The 11,527-nt window shown below is 54.2% G+C and overlaps 3 protein-coding genes across 3 annotated transcripts; 2 read left to right on the top strand and 1 right to left on the bottom strand.

Annotated features, from left to right (window-relative positions):
- Positions 1-1,849: 1,849 nt before the first annotated feature.
- A1O3_01754 (uncharacterized protein) lies at positions 1,850-3,548 on the bottom strand (the record flags this gene model as incomplete). Its single annotated transcript, XM_007731897.1, has 3 exons — positions 1,850-2,842; positions 2,910-3,401; positions 3,459-3,548. 3 exons carry the CDS (start codon positions 3,546-3,548, stop codon positions 1,850-1,852), a joined length of 1,575 nt encoding a protein of 524 aa, XP_007730087.1.
- Positions 3,549-4,135: 587 nt separating this feature from the next.
- On the top strand, positions 4,136-7,714 carry A1O3_01753 (DNA repair protein REV1; the record flags this gene model as incomplete). The annotated part of the gene is made up of 1 exon (XM_007731896.1): positions 4,136-7,714. The coding sequence occupies one exon, from the start codon at positions 4,136-4,138 to the stop codon at positions 7,712-7,714; it is 3,579 nt and encodes a 1,192-aa protein (XP_007730086.1).
- A 397-nt stretch (positions 7,715-8,111) lies between these two features.
- Positions 8,112-11,291, top strand: A1O3_01752 (AGC/NDR/NDR protein kinase; the record flags this gene model as incomplete). The annotated part of the gene is made up of 1 exon (XM_007731895.1): positions 8,112-11,291. One exon carries the CDS (start codon positions 8,112-8,114, stop codon positions 11,289-11,291), a length of 3,180 nt encoding a protein of 1,059 aa, XP_007730085.1.
- Positions 11,292-11,527: the final 236 nt, after the last annotated feature.

The raw sequence follows: 11,527 nt of genomic DNA, 5'->3' as shown, positions 1-11,527 counted from the left end.
TGCCAACCAGCTGAATTATGCCCTCGAGATCAGGAGCCACCCCGGATCCTGACTCCCCTTTCTTCCCTGCCCTTTTTACCTTCCGCTTTTTCTATGGAGATGATTCACTGACATGTCACTCACACAAAAGATTATGTCCCCTGCTCAACGGCACCATCAAGCAAGAAGATGGGTTCAACAACTCTGCGTTCATGGGTGCGCCGCCCACGATGTCCTAGGTTGGCAGTTCCGGCGGCAAGCTTTAACCACTATATGCGGCAGAGCTGGGTGCAGTGGGACAAAGGAGATGAGACTGTGGTGAAGAAATGAGTATGACAAGCCCCAATATATTCCAAAATTGAGATTTTCGCAAAGCATCGTCGGCGGGTGGGTAGGATGAAATTGAAATGCACGGGCGTTTGTTCTTGCTTCTTGCTTCTTGCGAGTTGAAACGATATGGCATGGCATTGCATTGGGTGTTGCATATGCATAGCGGGCGGTCTATCAACACATAAAACGATCATTCGCTTCGAGAACCCCATCCTTGTGGGCGGACTCACCGGGACAGGACACATGGTTCTCAGAAGGGCGTTTTAACACAACGGGCTCAAGCATGGACTGCATTGCATGTTTGGGACGATGGCATGGCACGGCGATCAACTTAGGTAGGTAGTTGGGCCTGACGTCCTTGGACAGGACATACATAATCAGATTTGGCTGTTGGGTTGGGTTTTAACATGCCATGCGCTGGCTCTCAGCCCAGCTCAGTTCAGCTCCATGCTCGCGACACAAGGGCACTTAAGACCAGAGTCGAGATTTGAGCAAACCGATAATCACCCAATATACAGATTGAGATTTAGATTGGCATGAAAGAAGGGCAGCCGGAATGACTGTAGTCATTGATATGCTTCCAAGAAACTGAAACTTGATCATTTGCCTATAATAATACAGGTAGGTACAGGTACAGGCACGATGAATGGGATGCGTATCCCATATGTACCTCGAGGTTCAAATACAAGGCTTGCACTGCACTGCACGTAGAATGCGGGAGATGATGGGAGGACGGGAGGGAAGATGGGATTGGATTGTTACTCCTACTTACTCCCTTTGATACTCACTTCCTTTCCGATGCTCATTTCCTTTCTGATACTCACTTCCTTTCTGCTACTCACTTCCTTTCTGCTACTCACTTCCTTTCTGCTACTCACTTCCTTTCTGATACTTACTTCCTTTCTGATACTTACTCCCTTTCTGCTAGTTCTCGTGCGTGGTTTGATGGTTGATGGTCGGCTAAGCCTATATATATTTATATTGTTCAAGGTAGCTAGGGGTAGTTGCTCTGTAGGCGTGGTGGTCTACGGACGGACGGCATGGACTGTACAAATCCCACGACGATGGGGACGAGACGATGAGGACGAGACGAGGATGATGGATGATAGACGATAGACGATGATGGATGATCAATATTATTTTATTCCAAGCAATACATACAGTAGACCTGCCCTGAGCTGAGAAACAGGACCGCAGCGACCTTGGGACAAGGCTGGCGGCGGGCGGAGGGCCGGCTCAGGAACTTTTGGTGAAACCCTGCGCTGTGGACGCCGGAGAAACAAGAGGAAAAATACATAATTACCTTAGGTACCTGGGAGTCGGTAGCATGCATTCTGAATACGCGCTGACTGCCTCCTTGGAATCATTGGTGACACACAATCTTGACTGTCGTGGTGTCGCATCGAGTGAGAATGATCTTGTCTCGTCTTGCCTTGCCTTGCGAGATGCGTCAAGCAATCGAATTCAGTTCGGCTAGCTCACTCCAAGCAACTGAATTCAGTCGGCTAGCTCACTTCAATCCCGTCCGTCAGAACTACCCTCATTTCACACTCAGGCACTTGATGTCGAAGGTCAGCTTGCTGTTCTTGGGGATGCCAGGCAGAGCCTTGCTTCCGTAGGCCAGGTTCGGTGGAATGACCAGCCGTCGCTCACCGCCGACCTGGATGCCTTCCAGACCAATGTCCCAGCCCTTGATGACCTCGCCGGCGCCGAGCTTGAAGCTGAAAGGCTTGCCGGCCTTGTTGCTGTCAAAGACCTTGCCGTTGTCCAGCTTGCCGATGTAGCGCATCTCCAGACGGTTGCCTTTCTTGGCCGCCGGGCCGGTACCGACCTTGCGCACGTCAATCGACACGCCGTTGACTTCCTTGACCCCCGTCGATGCGCCCGCCTTCTCGGTCTTTTTGTCTGCCTTGGCTGTCGAGGTTCCCGATGGGGTCGGGCCCTGTTCGAGGTTCTTTGCGAACTGGACTTTCTTCTCCGAGCTGCCGTTGGCTTGGGCGCCTTCTTTCTTGCCGGCCTCGGCCGCGGTGGTTCCAGCAGGAGCAGCTTCGCCGTCGTTCTTCTTGAGCTTCTTCAGCCGCTTCTTCTCCGCCTTGCTCAGCTTCTTCTCTTCGCCGTTGGCGGCGGCTTCACCCTTCTTCAGCGACTTGGCCATGATGTCGTCAAGGTTGGCTTCCTCATCTTCCTCGTCGTCGCTGTCTTCGGCCGGACGCTTGTTCTTGCCTTTGCTGACATTCTTTGTAGATGCTGCTGCCTTTTCATCCTCCGAGTCAACTTCAGTGACACGCGGGTCTGCCAGGTCATCCAGCTCATCGGACTCCTCGTCGCTATCTTCGAAGGCGTCGAGCTCGTCCTCGTCGGGGGACAAGTCATAGTCATCCTCATCTTCATCGTCTTCATCGTATAGAGAGGCCTGGCCATCGTCTTGAGGGATCACGTAGTTGCCAGTGAGGTGGATAGTGTGAGTGCCCGAAACCTTGAAGAAGACCTTCTCGCCTTCGCCGACGACAAAGTCAAGGGTTTGTTGGTAGTTCTGCAAAGCATCGTTAGGACCAGGTACTTTCGTTGTTTGATGCATTGGAGTTGAAATGGGTACATACCTTCTCCGGGTCGAGTGTGCAGACCACAACCTCATCCAGCTCGACAGCCTCGTCTTCAGAATCCTCCTCGTCGTCATCATCTTCGTCTCCGTCGAGGGCCTTGCCTTTGCCCTTGGAGGCTTTCATGAGTGCCTTCAGTTGAGCAATGGCCCTCTCGTCTGCCTCGTCGTCATCTTCTTCATCATTGTCTTCGTTGTCTTCCATATCTTCATCTTCAGCCTCTTCATTGGCAAGTGCCTCCAACAAGGCCAGCTTCGTGGACTTTCTATCACTGGGGCCACCATTGGCTTCCTCGTCGTCATCGGACGAGGACTCGTCATCCTCGAGACCGTTCAAGTAGTCTTCATCATCCTCAGAGTCTTCATCGGAATCGTCGAACAAGTGATCGGGAACGCGGACGACTTTGAGCGTAGCTCGAGCCGGTCGCTTATCGTCAGCGTCTTCAAACTCGGGCTCGGCGCTGGGGTCGATTGCGGCCATGGTCACACGGAACTGGGAGAATGATGGTCAGTACATCGGCCCACACAGTCTCTGATTGCAACGACTCACCATAGCAGCGAACTCAGGGACAGCGGGGACCATAATGTCACCAGGAGGGACTTTCATGGCGTAGACCGCCACAGGTTGAGTGCCCGACATGGTGGAAGAGTATGTTCTGTTGAATTAAGGTGTCGAACTTGGTACTGTGTAGCAGATACTCTGTGGCCTGCTTGCTAGTCTGAAAGGGCTGAGAATTGCGGTATGGAGAGAAACAGAAAAAAAAATCGAAGAAGGATTCAAGAGCCTTGAAGACTTGTCCGCTGCCTCAGAAACCGACACCGCTAAAATAAAAATTTGGGGCGGAAATTTTGGGGCCTGGCAATCGATAAGACGGCGTCGTTGCCGCTTGAGGTTTAGCAGCATTGGGGCGTCGAGTTTTTCAGCTTGCCGCCAATGACGCAGCCTGTAATTCACTGACGGTGCCACTGACTGAGGCTCCTTAGGCGCGGCTAGACGGCAGACTGCCCCTAAGACTGGAGTACTGTATGTATGGACACTGGACAGTACTTACGCGTTGACCATGACGCGCTCCCCTCGCTCCTCTGCCTGCGACGTCGATTTGCCTCTTTCCCACGTACAACGCTCACGCTCATCTTCTCGTGCAATGCTGGACCTCATAGGCCATCAAGCTAAGGCTATGAACACCAGATTCCCAATCCCGTTATGAAACTGTCCCACAGCCCACCATGGGCTCCCGGTTAGAGACGAATTCGACCCTGGTGCGCAAGCGCATCGAGAACCATGCCTTCAGCGACGAGCAAGGCGAAGAGTATGAGGCCTCCAAGTTCGGCGGGTTTGCCGACTACATGCGCAGGAAGAAGATCAAATTGCAGAACCTTGATGCCGACATTCGCTCGAATTCCACCGACAAGCCTCCCATCTTCCGTGGAGTCGTCGTCCATGTCAATGGCTATACTCAGCCGTCCCTGAGTGATCTTCACACCCTTGTTGTAAGCCATGGCGGAGGCTTTCTCCAATATCTGGATGGCAAGACTGCGGTCACCCATGTCGTTGCGAGCAATCTCACCCCTAAGAAAACCGTCGAATTTTCGCGGTATCGAATCGTTAAGCCCGGGTGGATTGTCGATAGTGTGAAGGCAGGGAAATTGCTCCCCTGGAACGCATATAGGCTGGTCGATGAAGGTGTAACACAAAAGATCTTGCGGTTTGAGCAGGGTCAGATCGTGAGCCAGGCGAATACCCAACAACATGGTTACAGAGAGCATAGCGAGAACAGCTGGTATGCATCTCAACTTCGTCAAGCCTCGAGAGGTACACCGAACCCGGGATCCAGCAGTTCGCACCATGAGAACCCAGAGTTTGCTGCGCCGGATAGACCGGACGAGATCGAAGAGGACGCACCAACAAAGCAAACGCTGGAGACGGATGATGAGATCCACGTGCATCGACACGCGGATTCTATCGTTGCTGTTGAGGACGACCATCCGACTGATGAAGAATCTAGTGAACCTCCTTTCGCAGCAGACAAGGACGTCCGAGAACTTATAGTACAACGACCATCTGCCGATGCCGCCCAGGACGCTGATCCACCGAGCCATCCTTCCAGGTCAGAGAAACGCCAGTTGACTGCCGAGGAACACAATGCCATTCTACTATCGAATCCGCACCTGGCCAAGTCAAGCACCGCCAACCCAGACTTCCTCAATCAGTACTATCGTGAATCTAGACTACACCACTTGTCAACCTGGAAAGCTGAATTGAAAGCTCAGATGCAAGCCCGCGCCCAGGAGAAGTCATCCTCTCAAAGGGCCAGACAGAAACGAGCGCCAGGATCGCGACGCTATGTGATGCATGTGGACTTTGATAGCTTTTTTGCGGCAGTATCGTTGCGTAAGCATCCTCAACTGGTTGAAAAACCTGTGGTGATTGCGCACGGGAGCGGTCCCAGTTCGGAGATTGCCAGCTGCAACTACCCTGCGAGAAAATATGGCATCAAGAACGGTATGTGGATGAAGGCAGCCCAAGAGCTGTGCCCTGATATTAGCGTGCTGCCTTACGACTACAAAGCATATGAAGAGGCAAGTCGACAGTTCTACGACTCTATCTTGGCCATCGACGGCGTTGTTCAGAGCATCAGCATTGATGAGGCGCTTGTGGACATAAGTGAACAATGCATCAAGGCGGGTGGCTCTGATGGCAAGGGACTCTCCGAAGGCTCCATCTACCGGGAGCAAGACTGTGCCCAGAAACTTGCACAGGAACTGCGAACCTCAGTCAAAGAGAAGACTGGCTGCGACGTCTCGGTCGGTATAGGGGGCAATATTCTTCTGGCCAAAGTAGCGCTCCGAAGAGCCAAACCTGCTGGACAGTATCTCATCAAGCCAGAAGATGTCCTGGACTTTATTGGCGAGTTGACTGTGACTGACCTGCCCGGCGTTGCATGGAGCATCGGCAATAAGCTGGAGGAGATTGGAATCAAGTACGTCAAGGACATCCGAACATGTACCAAAGAACGCCTCGTCAACACACTGGGGCCCAAGACAGGTGAAAAGCTATGGGACTACTCTCGCGGCCTTGACAGGCAGGAAGTGGGTGACCAAGTCATGCGCAAATCTGTATCGGCTGAAGTCAACTGGGGCATTCGGTTTATCAACCAACAACAGGCAGAGGAGTTTGTGCAAAGTCTTTGCGACGAACTCTCACGGCGTCTTCTCGAACAACTGGTGAAGGGGAAGCAGCTGACCATGAAGATCATGCGAAAAGCTGCAGATGCAGGGCTGGACCCTCCGAAAAGTCTGGGTCATGGCAAATGCGACACTTTCAACAAAAGCGTCGCGCTTGGTGTCGCAACTACTGACGCTGGGATTCTGGGAAAGGAGGCCGTCTCCATTCTGCGCAGTTACGGATTCCCTCCCGGAGAGCTCCGCGGGTTGGGAGTGCAAATGCAGAAGTTGGAACCCCTCAAGCCTTCTACGTCCGGCAGTGCGTCTTTGCTGGGTAGTAGCCAGCGGCGGTTGCAATTCAAGAAGCCGCCAACGCCGACATCACGACCGGCTGGACACTCAGAACAGAGTACCTCGCCTCCACCAGGGGTCCGTACACCTAGACTCAAGAACACGGTCGACGCGATTGAAGAGGTGCCTACGCCTGAGAAGCCGAAAGACGACGGCACTATACCTGGCGCCCTTGACGGCAATGCCAGCAACGATGTGTTCCGTCACAGACCACTGAATGTTAGTGGTACCCAATTTATCGTTCCTTCACAGATTGATCCGTCTGTAATGGCCGAGCTGCCAGCAGATATTCGGGCCAAACTCGACCCCAAGCAGAGGACCATTCTGGACAGTCTCAACAGCATGGCCCGCTCCGCCACCCCACCGGTGGACTCATTGTCCCGGTCTGCATCGCCATGTCCGAGCGACAGTGAAGCAGCGCTGCCCCGGGAGAGCCAACTTGACCTTGAAACTCTGGCTGCTCTTCCTCCAGACGTCAGAGAAGAAGTACTCGCGCAGTATAAGGCCCAAGAGAAGGTGGATAGACTGCCACGCTACAAGGGCATTCTGCATCAGTCACCGCACAAGAACAGATCTCAGGCGTCGTCAAAGAAACCCATAGTGACTCCGACGAAGAAGCAGAAGACGGCCGCGTTGTTTGGAAAGTCTCGGTCGAACAGGGTGGGCGACTCATCATCAACCCTGATGCAGTCCAATTTTGTAGCCCTCCCCAAATCAAATCCAGGTCCCAACGAGTCGATTGCTTATGCCTCTGACGAGATCTCCGAATCCTTTCTCAGCGAGCTGCCCGAAGAGATCCGGCTGGAAGTGCTGGCCGAGCAGAAAAGAAACAGGATGACGGCGAGATCGGGTCTCAACTTTGAAAGTGGCAGAAAGAAACCCAAGCCGAAGACGAATCAAGCTGACGACGCGACCCTCCGGGGCCAACAGAAATTACAGCTGGCAAAGCCTGCCGAAAAGCCCACCTTCACATCTCGGAAGCTCAGTTCTCTGCCGGAATTGCGAGACGCCATCTCTGCCTGGGTCCGAGAGTTCTCGGCAGACGGAGAAGGGCCTGACCAGGAAGACGTTGGCGCCCTTTCTGATTACCTGAACAAAGTGGTGTCGATCGAGCGGGACATGGCAAAGGCGGTTGCCGTTGTCAACTGGCTCGGGTTGGTGATAGAGTATGAGAACTTCAAGAGGGACTATGTCCGTAGCTTGTGGGAAACGGCAGTGGCTGCCTTGAAGGCAGACGTGCAAGCGGCTGTGAGGAAGCGAGGTCTCCCTGCCGTGGTGTTTGACTGTTAGCTGCAGAGGGCCATGCTCGAATGTTTGATACTGTGCAAGGAACACGCGATTTTGCCGTTGGTCATCAGCTGCCGTGGATGTTGTGTGTGTTGCCCCTTCCCCTTTCTTGGTCCATTCCACTCTCGAAGCGACAACCAAGGCAAGTTCGCACCTGTCCTCGCCATTGTGGCTGTTGCTGTTGCTGTTGTTGTTGCTGTCACTGTCGCTGCTGGTTTTATTCCTGTTCCTTTCTGTTCATCCTCATATTTTTCTCTACCTCATCTTTTCCGCACTCAGCAAAGCATCCCCAGATCTGGCGCAGCCGCATACACCTTCATCGTTACGCGATGTATGCCTAAGGTAAGCCAGACTGCCAGCCGCGCCCAACTCTTACCCAGGTCTGGCTTGCTGCGCCATCATGCCTTTCATCAACGCCCTGTCTCGAAAACGCCGCCCGTCCTCTCCCACTCGGACTTCCACTCCGGCCCGATGGTCAACCCCGCGATTGACCAAGCTCCCCAAGCTCGATCACATCCTCTTCGATGGCACAGCGTCTCACTCGATAGAGTCTACCAGCACAGGTCGGTCGAAGGTCAGTGTCAAGAGTCAGCTCAAGAGAGGGGTCTCGAGTATCAAAACCATTCTGGGCCTGGGAGACAGATTCAGTGACTCCAGCATCCGGCATCATCCTGAGGCAGGGTTTGCCTCCACTCAAGGCCCCCGGGCAAGCCAGGTGCTCGGGAACGAGTCTAATGTCACTACCGTTTGTCAGCCCCTGAGACTACGATTGACGGCTCTGGCCGATATGCCTGAGGGAAGTCACGACATGCCTGAATCAATGACATGTCGAAATTTCGAAGATGCCGACTTTATCCCATCCGAATGGACAAGAAGTCACAAGCTCGAGCGCCGCAACCTCCGTCGGAGTCACTCGGCACCTGGACTTCAACGCCGAATCACCCAGAAATTCCAGCAAGCATTTGGTAATCCCACTGTTGTGAGAAGATCTGAACTGCGATCTAGACCTAGCATCCAGACACTGGCATTTGAAGCGGCAGAGGCCACTTCCACCCAGCCATCATCAAACCCCTCTACCTTGAACAGTAGCAGTAGCTCGCCCATCGCCCGGAAAACGTCCACTCCGTTGACCTCGGAGCCGGTGACGCCCAAGTCGATGGGACGACCCGGAAGCATGAATTCCTTTGACATTGACCGTCAAATCTATTTTGCAGAAGCCCGACTAACCCCCATTCCGGAGAGTTCCACCCTGCCACCCATCTCAATCAAGACGGTAGAGTCGGCGGCGGCGGCAAAGGTGTTCTTCGAGATGCATTTCAACTCGCTCCTCGGCGGAGATGCTCCACGGGCAGTTCGCAGACGAATGTTGGAGTTGAATCTCCGAGAACATCACCTGTCTCCCAACAGTCAATACCGAGCTCGGAAAGCCTGGGAGCGGGCCGAAAGCGAGAATCTCCGCCAATCTCGGGTCCTGAAGAACACGACGAACCAGGCGAAAGCGGCCCAAGGCGTCGCGATAGGCGGGTTCAAGGTGGTGAGCGTCTTGGGGAAAGGGAGCTTTGGTGTTGTCCGGCTGGTCAAGGCCAAAGGCAGCCAGGACGGCTCGGCGGGGTCCGAGGCGGTCAAAGACAAAGGGCTCGAACTCAAGCCTTCGCGGGCCAGCTTGAAGGCGTCGGTCAAGGCACTGCCCGGGTCCATCATGAGCAAAAGGCGAGAGCTGGCTCGAGGGAGAAAGGAGGTGTTTGCCATGAAAGTCATACGCAAATCAGACATGATCAGGAACGGGCAGGAAGGCCATCTCCGGGCCGAGCGAGACTTTCTGGTTGCGGCCGAAGGGGCGAGATGGGTCATCCCCTTGATTGCGGCGTTTCAGGACCGGAAGCATCTATACTTGGTCATGGAATACTGCATCGGAGGAGACTTCCTGGGTCTCCTCATCCGGCGGAATGTTCTCTGCGAAGAAGTGACCAAATGGTATATTGCTGAGATGATCCTTTGTGTGGAGGAGGCGCATCGAATGAGGTGGATCCATCGAGACGTCAAGCCGGACAACTTCCTCATTGCCATTGACGGCCACCTGAAAATCTCGGACTTTGGGCTGGCTTTTGACGGGGAGTGGACTCATGATCAGAAGTTCTACCAGGAGAATCGGCATTCGCTTCTCGAGCAACTGGGCATCCATCCGGAAGGAGACGAGCAGGACCGACGGGAAAGGGAAGAGAGGGAAGCGAGACCGACTGGGCCCTGCAGCTCATTGAGAGGATGTCCCCAGCATGCCCGGGAGATATCACCGTTTAGGGATGAGCCGGCCATGGGCGAGCCCATCCTCGATTGGCGCAACCGCTCTCAACGGCGCCGACTTGCCCGGTCGGTTGTAGGGACGTCGCAGTATATGGCGCCGGAGGTGATTCGTGGAGAGATGTATGACGGGCGGTGCGACTGGTGGAGCATTGCCATCATCATGTACGAATGTCTTTACGGCTTCACTCCCTTTGCCTGCGAGGATCGCCATCAAACCAAGCTCAAGATCCTCCAGCACAAGAAAACCCTGGTCTTCCCGGAGACCGGAACGGTGGCTGGACCAAGTATCGAAGCGATGGATCTGATGATGCAGATTCTGGTTGAAAAGGAAAAGCGTCTGTGCAGTCGTCAGTACGAGCTCAACGACTTCACCCGGAAAATCGTGCGGGGTCGGGTGATCCGGTGCGCTGCCGACAAGATCCATCAGAACTATCAGGGCTACTTTGTGTATTCGGGCGATGCCGAAGACATCAAGCGCCATGCATTCTTCCGGGACATTGACTGGGACACCGTCCATCTCCGCCGGCCGCCCTTTGTGCCGCGGGTCCGAGACTGGGAAGACACCAAATACTTTGACGAAGAGGAGCCGGTCTCGGACATTGACACCGCCACCACCATCGAAGAGGGCCAGGAGGTTGGAGTGGGCTGTGAGAACCTGAACCCTCAATGTCCCCAGGAAGCTCAGTCTCGGCCTCCCAGGGTCGGGAGTTCACAAGCGAGCCAGCATCAGCCGGAAGGCCAGAACATTGTGCCGTCGATGGCGATGAAGCTTCCGCACATGGACTGCCCGGTCTTGGATTCCACTCTCTCGGTAAAGGATAGCATGGATGACTTGAAGAATCCGCTCCTGGCCCCGCGGAATGCAGAAGGGGCCTTGACCCACGGCGGTCCTGGAATTACACTGCTAGAGAATGGGATTCAAGTGGACGGCCCAACGGAGACGGAAAAGATAGCTGCCCAACTTGAAGTGGCCAAGGCACCGGCAAAGAAAAAGGAGCAGAAGCGACCCAGAGACGTGATTTTGAGGGACCCAATCGCGGGGGCTGAAGCTCTGGAGATCCGGAAAGTCAGTGCATTTCTTGGGTACGACTATCGACAGCCGGCCATGGTCCAGGACATCATTGAGCAGGTGATTGCCGAGGACAATGCCAGCAGTAGGCCGAGGGATAATCGGTTCGGGGGGGACCACGGTGATCTCGACTTGATCTCGGAAAAACGCATGTTTGTCGAAGCGGGAGGGCAACTGTCGCCCGGTCGAAGGGGCGCCGGGCTGCTGTGAATGTGAAGAGGAATGTGCCTGCTCCTGCCCGGGATGAGGACGATGGGAGAGGGGGGAAGACAGACGTTCTGTTTGGTGGGAGTATACTCATAGACGGACTTGAGTCAGAGATACTAGATAGTACTGTTAGCCCCATCAGACCCATATCATTCTCATACAGTAGCCTCTTAAGCCTTGCGGTGTACCTGGTATGGAAGCTATCGGTACCTTAGCCTAGGTATGTACCTATGTATAGA

Source organism: Capronia epimyces (genome assembly GCF_000585565.1).
Source record: "Capronia epimyces CBS 606.96 chromosome Unknown aczIQ-supercont1.1, whole genome shotgun sequence".
Taxonomy (NCBI): domain Eukaryota; kingdom Fungi; phylum Ascomycota; class Eurotiomycetes; order Chaetothyriales; family Herpotrichiellaceae; genus Capronia; species Capronia epimyces.
Note: the sequence above shows the minus strand (reverse complement) of the source record. Positions and strands in the feature narration are given on the sequence as shown.